Source organism: Callospermophilus lateralis, chromosome 9, assembly GCF_048772815.1.
Source record: "Callospermophilus lateralis isolate mCalLat2 chromosome 9, mCalLat2.hap1, whole genome shotgun sequence".
NCBI lineage: Eukaryota > Metazoa > Chordata > Mammalia > Rodentia > Sciuridae > Callospermophilus > Callospermophilus lateralis.
Window position 1 is genome coordinate 982,863 of NC_135313.1, and position 14,939 is coordinate 997,801.

The following is a 14,939-nucleotide window of genomic DNA, read 5'->3' on the forward strand; positions in this document are numbered from 1 at the left end:
GCTCATCTCCCCAGGTGCTCACCTCCCCAGGGGCTCATCTCCCCAAGTGCTCACCTCCCCAGGTACTCACCTCCCCAGGTGCTCACCTTCTCAAATGCTCACCTCCCCAGGTGCTCACCTCCCCAGGTGCTCACCTCCCCAGGTGCTCACCTCCTCAAGTGCTCACCTCCTCAAGTGCTCACCTCCCCAGGTGCTCACCTCCCCAGATGCTCATCTCCTCCAGTGCTCACCTCCCCAGGTGCTCACCTCCCCAAGTGCTCACCTCCCCAGGTGCTCACCTCCCCAGGTGCTCATCTCCCCAAGTACTCACCTCCCCAGGTGCTCACCTCCCCAGATGCTCATCTCCTCCAGTGCTCACCTCCCCAGGTGCTCACCTCCCCAGGTGCTCACCTCCCCAAGTGCTCATCTCCCCAAGTGCTCATCTCCCCTAGGTGCTCACCTCCCCAGGTGCTCATCTCCCCAAGTGCTCATCTCCCTAGGTGCTCACCTCCCCAAGTGCTCACCTCCCCCAGGTGCTCACTTCCCTAGTTGCTCACCTCTCTGGGTGCTCATCTCCCCAGGTGCTCACCTCCCAGGTGCTCATGTCCCCCAGGTGCTCACCTCCCAGGTGCTCACCTCTGCCAGATGCTCACCTCCCCAGGTGCTGCCCCACCCAGGTCTCCTAGGTGCTCAGTTCCCCCAGGTGCTCATATCCTTTACCCTCGGAAGTTCCAACCGCACTCAGATGTCGAGTCTCCTGGCCCTATACTCTTCCACCTGTGTGTTAACGTGACTGATAATCTAGCCCTCTTAGCAGTAAAAACTAGTAGCATCTAAGGGCTCCCCCAGGACCTCTTACCATCCCAGGTCCCCCACTATTGTTACATAAATGCAAGGCGCTCACGGTGACCCATGGTACTGAAACTTCAGGACCCCGGGGGCAAGCCTGGAGTGCAGGGAGGGGCCAGAAAACAGGTCCCCTCCTGCCAGGCCCCTCTGTAGGAAAGAGCCGTGTTGGCACAATCCCCTTGCTCAGGGTTGCTGGGAGTGTCCAGTGCCACCCGCTGCTCTGCAGAAGCTGCTCCCATCCCCGCCACAGGCCGCCATCCGCGTCTGCCCCACTAGTTCCTGTCCTTACTGAGCACAGCCAGGCCGACTACTTCCTGCCACTGTCACCTGCTGAGATGGGGCCATACCAGAGGCCTTGGGGCTGGCCCACTCAGTGGGGGGCCACTGTTGTCCTGCCTGCCCTTGGTGGGAGGGGTCCTCGTGGAAGTTGGTGAAGGACCTGAGCCCGGAGCTTCATCTCTGAGAGAAGGGTCACTTCTGGGTCATCACCCTTCACCCTGTGGGCTTCCCCACTTCTTGGACAAGGAAAGCTTGTTAGGAAGGTGTAGGGTGCCTTGAGCCCAGGTCTGTCTCCAGGTCACACTCGGGAAACGAGGCTGAAACAGGGTCCTGACCTGTGCAAAAGGCCCTGCCGCGGGCTCACTGTATTTTGAGTGATGCCTAATATTGGCTTATGTGCGGCTGCGGGCACTTACGAAGGCAGGTGCCTGACGTGGCGGGCACAGAAGCCACCTGTGCCCCACCCTCTGCAGCCCCGGCAAAGGTCAGCCTATCTGCTGAGCCCCACTGGGCCCTGGGCCATGGCAGAACAGAGCTGTGCGGCTTTGGGCCAGCGATGGAGAGGAGGGCACCATGATAGTCCCCGGGCCTGAACTGGACAGAGGGAGGTCATGGGGCCTGGGGCAGTCAGCTGCCTTGGGGTCTGGAGGCCGTCAGAAGCCAGGTCAGGTTTTGGCAGGGCCTCTGAGGGTCCCGAGGGCTGCTATGGGTGGCTTGCATGAGTGGCGGCGTGATTCTACCTGAGCCTCTGGGTGGGCCGTGGTCAGGTTTTGACAATGCCGTTTGTGGTGACAAGGACACAGCCACATGCGGGATTCTGGGGCAGCTCCTGGTCAGTGTGCCCTGGACGCCGCCCTGGTGGTTACTGAACTGTGGTTGGTGATGTTGGCTGTCCCTAGAGCAGTGAGTCTGGCTGCAGGCCCTCTGTCTGGCTGTGCCCACCATGGGGACCAGCTGGACCCAGACGCCTCCTTGGCTCCTCTTGCAGCTGATGAAGAGGCCCCTGATTACGGCTCTGGTGTCCGCCAGTCAGGAACCGCTAAAATCTCCTTTGACGACCAGCATTTCGAGAAGGTACAGGGCACTGTTCTCCTCACACAGCTGGGGACGCCGACAACCCCTGGGTCTTCCTGGTGCTCTCCTCCCGTCCCCAAGCACCGGCCTGTCCTGTCTCTTGCTTTCTACGACCTGCGGTGCCCCTTCCTGGCTTCTGGACTCTCCTGGGTCTTGTACAGCAGAGCACAGAGTGGGGGTGGGGACGAGCTTCGGGAAGACAGCCCGGTGTCCCTCTCTTGAGTGGCACACTGGGTTTCCCACTGCCCCTCACCTGCCTCCCCAACCCTAACCTGAAGAATGAGGGAGGCCCCACAGAGGCCACCACCTCCAGCCTCAGAGAGGGAGCAGACCCAAGGCGCCCTCTTCTGCCCTCTGGAGAGAGAGAGGAGGGGACGGTCCCTTGTGATGACCAGGCTCAGGGCTTTGCTTTTCCTTAGACACTTCTAGCCTGTGCCCACCTGTCCACCTGTCACCAGGAGCCTCACAACTCCGCACCCTGAGCAGGGTGCCCGTGACCCTACCGCTTCCCCCCTTAGAGGGGTGTCAGTGCCAGGAATGCCCAGGAACGGGTGGTTACCTGTGTCCTGCCCTTGGGAGGGCCCCGGCTGCAAGAGGACGCTTCCTTCCCCGTTTCCCAAAGCCCGCCTCCTGTTCTTCCCAAGGGTTAATCGGCTGCAGTCAAGGGTGGCTGCAGGCAGGGGTGGCCGCTCACAGCAGGGGGGACAGGCTGTGGCCGCGGGTCCGGGTCCGCAGCAGGGGCAGGTCAGGAGCACGGGTCCCTGCAGGCCCCGGCCCAGGGCTGCACACCCTCCTGTAGGGTGCGACGGGCCGGGATGGCCCACCTGGCCAGCTCCCAGCTCCCCGTCTCTGACTCTGCACCCTGCACAGTTTCAGTCTGAGTCCTGCCCCGGGGTGGGGATGGCTCGCTCGGGGACCTCTCAGGAAGAGCTGCGCATTGTGGAGGGCCAGGGCCAGGGCGCAGATGCAGGGCCCTCGGCCGACGAGGTGAACAACAACACCTGCTCAGGTAGGTCCCCTCAGGGGTACCAGGCCTGGCTGCCAGCCCCGCCATGTGGCCTGCAGAACAGCCTGGAGACCCTGTTGCTCCCCCGACTCCCAGCAGCAGTGCCCCCAGAAGGTCTCCTGCTGGACAGCCCTGAGAAAGCCGTCCTGGATGGGCCCCTGGACGCTGCCCTGGACCACCTCCGCCTGGGCAGCACCTTCACCTTCCGTGTGACTGTCCTGCAGGCCTCCAGCATCTCTGCCGAATACGCCGACATCTTCTGCCAGTTTAAGTGAGCCCTGCCCTCTGTCCCCAGGCTGCCCCGCCCTCTGTCCCCAGGCTGTCCTGCCCTCTGTCCCCAGGCTGTCCTGCCCTCTGTCCCCAGGCTGCCCTGCCCTCTGCCACCCCCAGGCTGCCCTGCCCTCTGTCCCCAGGCTGCCCTGCCCTCTGCCACCCCCAGGCTGCCCCGCCCTCTGTCCCCAGGCTGCCCTGCCCTCTGCCACCCCCAGGCTGCCCCGCCCTCTGTCCCCAGGCTGCCCTGCCCTCTGCCACCCCCAGGCTGCCCCGCCCTCTGTCCCCAGGCTGCCCCGCCCTCTGTCCCCAGACTGCCCCGCCCTCTGTGCCCAGGCTGCCCTGCCCTCTGTCCCCAGGCTGCCCTGCCCTCTGCCACCCCCAGGCTGCCCCGCCCTCTGTCCCCAGGCTGCCCCGCCCTCTGTCCCCAGGCTGTCCTGCCCTCTGTCCCCAGGCCGCCCCGCCCTCTGTCCCCAGGCTGTCCTGCCCTCTGTCCCCAGGCTGTCCCGCCCTCTGTCCCCAGGCCGCCCCGCCCTCTGTCCCCAGGCCGCCCCGCCCTCTGTCCCCAGGCTGTCCTGCCCTCTGTCCCCAGGCTGTCCCGCCCTCTGTCCCCAGGCCGCCCCGCCCTCTGTCCCCAGGCTGTCCTGCCCTCTGTCCCCAGGCTGCCCTGCCCTCTGCCACCCCCAGGCTGCCCCGCCCTCTGTCCCCAGGCTGCCCCGCCCTCTGTCCCCAGACTGCCCCGCCCTCTGTCCCCAGGCTGCCCTGCCCTCTGTCCCCAGGCTGCCCTGCCCTCTGCCACCCCCAGGCTGCCCCGCCCTCTGTCCCCAGGCTGTCCCGCCCTCTGTCCCCAGGCTGTCCTGCCCTCTGTCCCCAGGCCGCCCCGCCCTCTGTCCCCAGGCTGCCCCGCCCTCTGTCCCCCAGGCCGCCCCGCCCTCTGTCCCCAGGCTGTCCTGCCCTCTGTCCCCAGGCTGCCCCGCCCTCTGTCCCCAGGCTGTCCTGCCCTCTGTCCCCAGGCTGTCCTGCCCTCTGCCCCCCAGACTGCCCCGCCCTCTGTCCCCAGGCCGCCCCGCCCTCTGTCCCCAGGCCGTCCTGCCCTCTGCCCCCCAGACTGCCCCGCCCTCTGTCCCCAGGCTGCCCCGCCCTCTGTCCCCAGGCCGCCCCGCCCTCTGTCCCCCAGGCTGCCCCGCCCTCTGTCCCCAGGCTGTCCTGCCCTCTGCCCCCCAGACTGCCCCGCCCTCTGTCCCCAGGCCGCCCCGCCCTCTGTCCCCCAGGCCGCCCCGCCCTCTGTCCCCAGGCTGTCCTGCCCTCTGTCCCCAGGCTGTCCTGCCCTCTGTCCCCAGGCTGCCCCGCCCTCTGTCCCCAGGCTGCCCCGCCCTCTGTCCCCAGGCTGTCCTGCCCTCTGTCCCCAGGCTGTCCCGCCCTCTGCCCCCCAGACTGCCCCGCCCTCTGTCCCCAGGCCGCCCCGCCCTCTGTCCCCCAGGCTGCCCCGCCCTCTGTCCCCAGGCTGCCCCGCCCTCTGTCCCCAGGCTGCCCCGCCCTCTGTCCCCCAGGCTGCCCCGCCCTCTGCCCCCCAGGCTGCCCCGCCCTCTGTCCCCCAGGCTGCCCCGCCCTCTGTCCCCAGGCTGCCCCGCCCTCTGTCCCCAGGCTGTCCTGCCCTCTGTCCCCAGGCTGTCCCGCCCTCTGCCCCCCAGACTGCCCCGCCCTCTGTCCCCAGGCCGCCCCGCCCTCTGTCCCCCAGGCTGCCCCGCCCTCTGTCCCCAGGCTGCCCCGCCCTCTGTCCCCAGGCTGCCCCGCCCTCTGTCCCCCAGGCTGCCCCGCCCTCTGCCCCCCAGGCTGCCCCGCCCTCTGTCCCCCAGGCTGCCCCGCCCTCTGTCCCCAGGCTGCCCCGCCCTCTGTCCCCAGGCTGTCCTGCCCTCTGTCCCCAGGCTGTCCTGCCCTTCCCTGAACTGTCAGGAGAGGTACTCTGAGGAGGCTGACAGTCTGGGGCACAAAGTCAGACACAGGTTTGGGGGGCTGTGAAGGCCAGGACATGTGACCCTCAGTGAGGCCTGTGGTCCCTGCCCACGTCCCCCACCAAGTACATCCTCCCGCCTGCAGCTTCATCCACCGCCATGATGAGGCCTTCTCCACGGAGCCCCTGAAGAACACGGGCAGGGGCCCCCCCCTCGGTTTCTACCACGTCCAGAACGTACGTCTGAGCCCGCTGCCTCACCTGCTTGCCTCCTGGTCTGCTCTGGACAGCTTGAGCAGGACGCTGCCTGGCAGGAGCATGGGCCGCCAGTGCCATGTGGGGGTGGGCCCACACAGGGCAGCAGGCTGTGTGTCCCCAAAGGGCAGACACGGCACGGAGGGTCCAGTGAGGTCCTGGCTGGGTCTGTCCGAGGGCACCCCGGGTGCAGGGACAGGGTGGAGGCTGGGCCTGGGAGGGCCAGAGGATGCCTGAGCTCAGCCCTGAGAGGCCCCGGGAGTCCACCAAGGCTGAGAGGTGGGGAGGAAAGTGCTGGCGACAGTGAGAGCAGGATCCAAGGACAACGGAGGAGTGCTCACTGGCTGGCCGCTGTGACGCGGCTCTGAGCGGCGAGCCTGGTCCTGGGGCTGCTTCCTCCCATCAGGGGCAGCGGGCTGCTCTTCCTGGGGCTCCTTCCTGCGTCGGGGTCCAGACCCCAGCCACACTGGACCCTGGATGAGGCACACTCTGTGGCCTCACTTTATCGGTCATGTATCAAACAGCTGCATTCCACGGCCCTGGGGTCGGGACTTCAGGGCAGGATCTGGGGGGTGCAAGTTCACCCCGTAATCTAGTGAGTGGGCAAGGGCAAGGGCAGCAGGAGAGCCCTGGCTGTGGTCTCCTTCTCGGGCTCTGTGTTCTGAAAGGCAGCCGAGCGATCGGGCCCAGATGCCCAGGGAAAGTGGGCTGCCCCTGGTTTCTGGCCTGGGCATGTCTGGGGAGGAGAGGCCTCGTTGCTGGGTCTACCAGGGAGTGTTGTCCCCCAGAGGGCGAAGGGTGGGCTGGTAGTGTCCCTTAGAGCGCTGGGTTGGCCTGGAGACTGAACGCTTTCTGACGTCCAGATCGCGGTGGAGGTGACCAAGTCCTTCGTCGAGTACATCCGGAGCCAGCCCATCGTGTTCGAGGTCTTTGGCCACTACCAGCAGCACCCGTTCCCGCCTCTCTGCAAAGATGTGCTCAGGTCAGCTGCCAGGACCACAGGGCGGGCGCCTCCCCAGTCACTGCCTGCGCCTCCTTGTCCAGCAGCCTCAGGCTGCAGAGCCCCCGGGCCTCTGAGGCCCCTCCTGCCTGCCGGAGGCCGCTCACCTGGGCCTCTGGGACTCAGATGGCTCAGCCAGAGCTCTGCGCCTGGTCTGGCTTCTCTCCTAGAACTGAGCAGGGCCTCAGTCTGGAAACTCGGCCTCCCGCTGAGCACGGGTAGTGTCGGGGTGCTGACCGTCCAGCTGTTCTATCTGGGGATGTCTGTCCACCCCCTCACCCCATGTAGCCTCCCAGGGGCTCAGAAAGAGAGAGCCAGGTCCATCTCACCTGGGCCCTGAGAGTGGGATGGAGCCCTCTGGGCCAGGCTGAGCCCTCGCAGATACTCAGTGGGACAACTGTGATCAGCCTCGGTGCCCAGAGATCGTCACCAGCCCCATCTCCCCCTCCACCATGGAGCAGGACCAGAGCTGGGCCGAGGGAAGAGAGGGGCGATGGCCGGCATTGCCTGGAGCCCCGTCTGCTCTGTAACCTTCTGGGATCATTAGTCTGGAGCTTCGGGCCTGGGAACCCCAGAGTTCCACCCTCCTGGTTCTCTGTGGCCTTGTGGGGCCTCTGGGGCAGAGCCTGGACTCCGGGGTGGGGGGCCCTGTCTCCCGTCCACACAGGTCCAGGGCATGAGATCAGGCCTTTCCTCGCCTGGTGGGAGACAGGGAGGCAGGGACAGACTGAGGGTTAGCAGCCGGCCACGGCCAGGCTGCGGGCTCCAGCCAGCGTCCTGCAAGCTCCAGCCTGCCACGTCCCCTCCCAAGGCTCTCTCTCTCCACAGCCCCCTGAGGCCTTCCCGCAGACACTTCCCCCGGGTCATGCCACTGTCCAAGCCAGGTAGGTGGGACTCGCCTGGCTCCCGGGGGCAGGCGCCCGAGCCGTGGGTGCCAACAGGGCCCTCTGCGGTGAGGCGGGATCTTGCAGGCGGGGTGCTGTGGAGCCTCCCCTCCCCAGGACTGCTGACCCTGCACCGTGTGCCAGCGGGCCTTGCGGTTGGTTCCAGCTCTTGCTCCTTGGCCACTGTCTCCCGTGGTCTCAGGACAGACATCTGGATCCATAGCTGTTAGGTGAACCAGCCAGTGCTCAGATGGGAATTGATAGAGGAAGGGCCTTTGTGAGGGGTCCACTGGGGGACGGAAGCTATCAGGAGCTGGACACAAGCGAGGGGCTAGTGGGGACTGAGGACAGGGCCTGTTGGGCAACGTACAGTCAGTGGACGGTCTAGGCAGCACACAGATGTGTGCTGTGCCAGGTTGGCTGCCGGGCTTTTCTCTTGAGGAGCCACCTTGGTGGACGCCCCAGTGTGCCCTCGCCATGTAGCAGGTCAGGTGTCCTTCAGTGTGTGTCCGCCTGTCCCCAGTGCCTGCCACCAAGCTCAGCACGCTGACACGGCCCTGCCCGGGACCCTGCCACTGCAAGTACGATCTGCTGGTCTACTTCGAGATCTGCGAGCTGGAGGCCAACGGGGAGTGAGTACGGCCCCGGTGCCCACTGGGGTCGGGGACAGGTCCTCGGGGCATCAAGGGGGGCGGAGGGGGCCAGGCCTGGAGCCTCTTGGTTCCCACGTCCAGGGATCCTCAGCAGGTGTCTGGTGTGGGTGGCCTCCTAGGTGCTGGGGAAGGAGCAGACCCCCCTGAGGGACAATCTGGCGGCTGGGCTGAGCGCCAGGTCCAGGGCCCAGGGTCGGAGTCGGGGCTGGGGCTGGAGGTGGCAGGCACGGAGGGTTGTCACACATGATGGGGGACACTGAAAGGAAGACCTGAAGAGGCACAGGGGAGCCAGGTTCCCAGGCCACAGTGCAGGGGCCGTGGCTGCCTGCTATGGCTGGTGGCCCAGAAGGGACCAGGCGTGGGGAGGCCCGAGCTGGCTTGGGCTCTGTACTGCGTGCGACGGGGCCCCTGCTGCAACTTTACCCGGGCAGTTCAGGGACTGGACACCTCCCTGCCATGGGCAGGGCTTGGGGGTGATGGTCAAGGAGGAGTTGCCTGGCTTTGGTGCCCAGCTGACCCTGTCCTCTGGCGGGGTGTCTCTGTCTGTGGAGGCAGCTGATGTCTTCCTGTGACGGTGCCTGCTCTCTCTGGGACCAGGGCCATGCCAGGGGCAGGGCTGGGAGGAGCCAGCATCTCACCCTCTTCTCTTCCAGCTACATCCCTGCTGTGGTGGACCACCGTGGCGGCATGCCCTGCATGGGGACCTTCCTCCTCCACCAGGTGTGAAGCCCTGCCTGCCCCATGGTGTGCCCAGTCCTCCCCTGCCCCCATGACCCTGGGGGTCTGACTGTCCCCACTCCTGTGCCCCACAGGGCATCCAGAGGCGGATAACTGTGACGTTGCTGCATGAGACGGGCAGCCACATCCGCTGGAAGGAAGTGCGCGAGCTGGTCGTGGGTGAGCAGGACGTGGGGCTGCCTCAAGGCTGGGCTGGCATGCTAGTGTGCTGTGTGGCCTGGCTCAGTCCTGAAACCTCTCTGTGCCTCAGTCCCTAAGCCAAAAAGGAGAGCCTTGGACCTGGGGGTGATTCCCAAATTCCTGTTAATCCGAGTCAGTGTTCTGGGGCTGTTGGCACAAAGTGCCACAGAAATCCCCTGCTCCGGAGGCCAGAAGGCCCAGGTCAGGGCCAGTGGGAAGCGTGCTCTCTGGCCTTGCCTGCCTCACCTGGCGGTGGGTGGCAGGGCCATCCCCGTCCTTGGCTGGGGGAGAGCCCCTGCTGCACGGACCTCCACATAGTCCTCCAGGCAGGCAGCTGCCCTCTGACAGGTGACCCCGAGCATGCTGGCCATGGACATCAGGGCCCACCACTGTGGGACCTCTGCACCCACCTGCACACGGGGGGCAGTCTGGCCCCAGGAGGGCTGGGAACGCAACTTGTCTACTTTTGGGGAAACCCAGGCCACCCTGACCACCACCAGAGGGACATCCTGGCGTTGCCCTGGCCTCTTGTCTCCACGCTGGTCTGTCAGGGTTTCCTTTCTAAGCTGTGCGGGATCCGCCGCTCCCTCTTCCCTCTGAGGCACAGACAGGTGTCCATCGCAGCGGGGGGCCACAGTGAGCCCCACCTCTGCCTTGGGGTGTATGGGGGCCCTCTGGGAGCACTGCTGAGGTCCCCGCCTTTCGATGGCCAGGCAGGGAGGGGGCTCGGGGCCCTACCCCTGGGTGCACCCACGGCTCTTCGTCCTAGAGGGGACCCTGGCAGGGAGGCTCCTGGGGCGCCAGGAGAGAGGCTTGTTTTATTCACACAGAGAGAGAGAGAGAGAGAGAGAAGGAGAGAGAGAGAGAGAGAGAGAGAGCATGAAGTAAGTGCACAGACCCTCCTATCTGGCCAGATCCAAAGAGGGAATCAGTTCAAAGGCAAAGATCCAACACAGCTGGCCTCTGAACCTCGCCACCCCGGGGGCCGATGCCGACATCCTGTGCCCACTGTCTGCACCCGGTGTGGGGGGGTCTGACACAGAGCTGTATCCTCACGGGCCTTGGGGTCTGTGGTTGCCCAGGTCCCTCCAGCTCACCCTGAGCCGACCCCATGATCCATCGTCCTCCCTTTCTTAAAATGTGGACACTGATGTCCCTGATGTGGAAGGGTAGGAATGAAAGGGGACAGGGGACATCCTGCCCCCTGTGCATAGCCCCCAGTCCAGGATGAGCACTGGGTGCTGCCTCTGGGCTTCCTGAACCAGCAGCCTTGACTGCCAGGTTTCAGTTCTCGCGACTAAAAGGCTCAGGGTCACTCCAGGTAAACTGGACTGACTGGGCTGCACAAAATAACCCCACAAGAGACACAAATACCTTTTTCTTTGGGGTCACTGTGACGGCTCCTCTGACCTTAAGGGTCTGCAGGAAGAGAGAGAGTGAGAGCAGGCGCTGACCCCTTTTATTGAGGAGAAGCTATTCAGATGAGGCCAGGGGTCAGGTTTCAGGGGCTGAGTCTATCTTCATGATGTCCACTGTCAGCAGTTTGACTGACACCTGGGTAGGCCACACCCCAGGGCACAGTGAGAGAAGGGGACACACACAAGGCACTTCCGTGGAAGATCGTATCCTAAACAGGGCGAGGGGCTATATTACAAAGGAACAGGTGAGCATGGCTTCACCCACGGGGCTGTAGCAAGACACACCCATTTCTGTGACTGAGCGCCTCAGCACCCAGCCGGGAGCGCGACTCAGTCACGTGCGAGGTTGGCCTCCCACACTGACTGGACGTGGGGCTCACAGCCCACTTGCTTTCTGGAGCACTTGACTGCTGTCCAGGCCCTTGGCCCCTTCACAGCCTTCCCCCACCCCAGGTCCTTCCCCATAGGCTGGGAGGGGCTCCCCAAAGGGGTGAGGGACAGGAGACATCCTGGGTCAGTGCTGAGCTCTGGGTGGGTGGGCTCCTTAGGGCTGGGGAGTATTGGAGGGCTGCTGACAAGGAAGCAGGACCCCAGGCCCGGCCCCACCAGTGTCCCTGTCCTGACCAGAGGTGCTCACCAGACTCCCTGCAGACGAGAGCTCTGCCGTCCCCAGTGCTGAGGTCCTGTCTGGGCAGGTTGCCCCTGCACTGAGCCCTTCCCTGTCATAGGCACCCCAAGTCCTGGAGGGCCCACACCCCCTCTTCCCAGAACCCAGATGCTGCAAAGCTTACGTCAGAGCAGCCAGGCAGGGTGGCCAGCGTGCAGACATCCTGGCCACGTCCGGGGTGGCGGAGGGGCGAGGCCCTGCCCTGGCTGGCTTCTCCAGGTGGTCCCTTGCAGGGCCATGTTCGTGCTCCTGTTCTGATGGGTTCTTGGTCAGCTCCTAGCTGGAATGCACGGCCTTGCGCAAGGCCGTGCATTCCAGCTGGGCCGGCAGAACCCATCAGAAACAGGAACAGAACATGGCCTGCAAGGGACACCTGGAGAAGCAGCGGGCCAGGGCCTCGCCTGCCACCTGCCTGCTGCCCTTTCCACAGCCTTGTGGACGGCTGTTCATTAACTGGGCTCCTGTCCTGCACCTGTGTCCTGCACCTCCGCCCTACACCCCTGCCCTATACCCCTGCCAGCCTCCTGGGAAGTGACACCTCTCAATGACCTTGCCCACAGGTCGCATCCGAAACACTCCGGAGACTGACGAGTCCCTGATCGACCCCAACATCCTGTCCCTCAACATCCTCTCGTCTGGATATGTCCACCCAGCCCAGGATGACCGGTGAGTCCCTGAGGGGTGGCGGCCAGAACCCAGCCCCATGGCCTCTGCTGACCCAGCCACCATGCGTCTGGCCCCAGAGCCTTCCCACCCTACTTTCTGACATCGATGGGACAGGTGCCCGAGTGGAGGCCGGTGGCCTCCAGGCCTCTCGCCTATTATGCAACCTCTACCATGGATCATGACACCTGGCAGAGGGGCCAGCATAGGCTTGGAGTAGGAGCCAGGTCTCGTCCCCAGGAGTTCCGTGGCAGGTGGGGCAGTGGCTGGGACAGTGGGTGGACAAGCAGGTCCTGCTCCCAGGGTTCATCCATGGTGGGCAGTCTAGAGCCTGTTGGGTCCTGGGGATAGGGTCCTGGAGCTGGGGGCCAGCAGCTCAGGGTGGAGGTGTGACCACAGGGTTCTGCTTGTCACATGCTCTTGTCCTGCGCCCTGGGTGGGTGCAGTCCTGGTGTGAGGGCAGTGGAGGCCATTCAGGTCTCAGGGACGCCTGGCTGGCTGTGGGGTTTGGCAGGTGGGTGGGACGTGAGAGGCGGCATCTGAGGCTGACTGGGGTCAGGGCTGTGGAGTCACCCTCTTGGTGAGCAGTGCCGGCCAGCGTGCTGTCTGAGAGCTGCTTTCCCGAGGTCTGGGGAGGTTTGGTAGGGCTCCGAGCCCCAGCCAGGCCGTGCCCTGCGCTGCACCTGGCCTGATGTCGTCCTTGGAGCCTGGCTGGGGCTGTTTGTAGGAAGAGCCTCTTAGAGGGGTGGGTGTGCTTGGAGGGGGAGGGGCCGCAGGGCTGCAAGGGAAGGCAGGCCGTGGACAGGGCCCTGCGGGAGAAGTCCCCTGCTCTCCCACTCTCGGGTCCAAACAGTGCTGCCTTTTCAGAGATACCCCAGGGCTAGGCCAGAGGCGGGTCACCCCTCGGCTCCAGGAGAACCTGGGCAGCCTCAGGTAAAGCCAGGTCTGGGCAGAGCAGCATCAGAGAGCAGTGGGGACAGTGGACAGGGTGACTGGGTGGAGGCGGAGACCTGGACGTGCAGGTGTGGCTTGGACCCTCATTCTTACAGAACTCACCTCCATCCTGTCCAGGGGGTGGAGAGGGCTGGACGGTCCCTCCTGCAGATGGCACGGGGTGGGCAGGCTGGGAGTCACATCTGGGAGGGGAGGGGAGGCAGACAGTAGGGTGGTCAGGGCCTGGTTCTCCCTCTGACCTCAGGTTTCCTGTCACCACGCGGGTGTCATGGAAAAGGCCATCTCTCCCCGGGTGGGTGCTGCCCTTGGGCTGTGGGCCACCGCTCCTGTCTCTGGACCAGGACCCAGAGGGAAGGTGGGGGTCCAGAGGCCTGTCTGCTTGGGTCCTGGAAGAGGACCTCATTCCCCCAGCCTCTGGCTCCCTGACACAGGAGCGCCAGGATTCCTGGGGCAGGATGAGAGGTGGCAGGGGGAGATGTGGGTGGGGGTGTCTTCCTCCCCACACTCTCCCTGTGCTGAGGGCTATATTTCCAGGGTCCTCCTCTGGCCAGCCTGGCTGCTGAGGGGTTCCCTGGGTGGCCGTGGCCCTGGCTAAGCTGAGGGTGATGCCGGAGGTGGCTGCTGGACCTCAGGCAGGTGGGGTCCAGGAACATGTCACTGAAGAGCTTCAGCCAGGTTCCTGGGGGCTGAGGAGCTAGGGTGGGCCAGCCCTGGCCCAGGAGGCAGGAAGGCCTGTCCAGGGGGAGTGTAGACTGGCCAGACGCTTCCCCTTGCTTGGCTCCCGCTCTGCTGTTGCTCCCCTGGCTCCCCAACCCGAGGAGGACTCTTCCGGCTGGTGGCCCCGGGCAGGGCCCGCATGGTCAGGGCTTCTGTGTCTGGATGGCTGAGGATGGACCCCACGATAGTGGGGCAGTCCCAGCCAGGCCCAGGGGCCTCGGGCTGCCCAGGCGCTTGGCCATGGCCTCAGCCTCCCCCCGCCTCCCAGGACCCATGCTTTGCAGCCGCCTTGGCTCAGAGTGGGCCCACCACCACAGGTGGCTCTCCTGCTGCCCCGCTGCTGCCCCGCTGCTGCCCCGCTGCTGCCCCGCTCCCCACGACCCTCACTAACCTCTGACTGTTTGTGTTTTGCAGGCAGTTTCTTGATTCGGACATTCCTAGGTATCATCCATGTCCCTGGTTCCTCTCAGCCTCTCCCCTGCCTCCTTCCCTGACCGCCCACACAACCCTGAACATTTAATTTCCAGCTTTTTGATTCTTATAAACTTGCTCACCATTTCCTCCTGTTTCTCCCTCTTTATTACTTTATTTCCTTGGAATATGGTTCTGTTTTTTTATTTTTTATTTCTGCTACCCACCCCTGGCTGAGTGCTCCCTGCCCTTCTTATTTGTGGCTGCTTGGTAGCTCCTGCCTCATAGATGCTGGCTGGCCCCTCCGTCCTCACAGCCTTGCCCACCCTGTGCTGACACCCCAGCCTGGCCGGAGTGGGCACAGGGGTCTCCTGCATGCAGGCCAGGCTGCCTTGGGCTGCCCCAGCTGCAGGGGCCAGCCACTCCCTACCAGGGCCATAGCAGGCAGAGCCAAGAACACAGGGTCTGGGGCAGAGGGGACCGGTCACAGGCAGCTCACATCCCAGCACACTCCACTGCCTGAGCCCCTGGCCTGGCCAGACCTCAGGAGGGCTGCAGGAGGGACGCACTCCAGCCTTCTGCTCTGCCTGTGGCCGGGCCTCCCCTCTTGGAAGTGGCAGGCAGTGAGTCCCTGGAGACCCCTGCGTCCCTGGGCGGGGCTGGCTCCAGGTTCCCCCCCGGAGGCCCCAGAGGCTGCAGCTCCTGCTCCCTGACTCCAGGCCTTGCCCCTCACTGGTCCAGTGCAGGGGCTCAGGAAGGCCCTAAGATGGCCTCCAAGGTCCTCATCCAGGCTTTATCTAAGGAGAACACAGGGTGTTCCAAAAGCAGGTCTGCAGAGTCTCACCGTCTGGGCCTATGGGATGCGGTCAGACCTTCATGAGCTCTTCAGTAGATCAGCAGTTTTGAAGCCAGGAACATTTGAGCCTTTAAGCTGTACAGCCCAGAAAATACTGTCCGCTCCCTGGACAGAGCCCTAGGGCTGGGCGGGCAC

The 14,939-nt window shown here is 65.0% G+C and overlaps 1 protein-coding gene across 1 annotated transcript in view; it reads left to right on the plus strand.

Moving 5' to 3' along the window:
* Positions 1 to 14,939, plus strand: part of Kif1a (kinesin family member 1A) — an 88,286-nt gene that overhangs the window by 58,172 nt on the left and 15,175 nt on the right. Inside the window, exons 29-38 of the mRNA XM_076866347.2 lie at positions 2,096 to 2,181; positions 3,052 to 3,190; positions 3,287 to 3,458; positions 5,555 to 5,645; positions 6,527 to 6,645; positions 7,492 to 7,547; positions 8,071 to 8,179; positions 8,854 to 8,920; positions 9,013 to 9,097; positions 11,764 to 11,869. Coding sequence (XP_076722462.2) covers positions 2,096 to 2,181; positions 3,052 to 3,190; positions 3,287 to 3,458; positions 5,555 to 5,645; positions 6,527 to 6,645; positions 7,492 to 7,547; positions 8,071 to 8,179; positions 8,854 to 8,920; positions 9,013 to 9,097; positions 11,764 to 11,869 — 1,030 coding nt within the window. The remainder of the gene's footprint in view (positions 1 to 2,095; positions 2,182 to 3,051; positions 3,191 to 3,286; positions 3,459 to 5,554; positions 5,646 to 6,526; positions 6,646 to 7,491; positions 7,548 to 8,070; positions 8,180 to 8,853; positions 8,921 to 9,012; positions 9,098 to 11,763; positions 11,870 to 14,939) is intronic.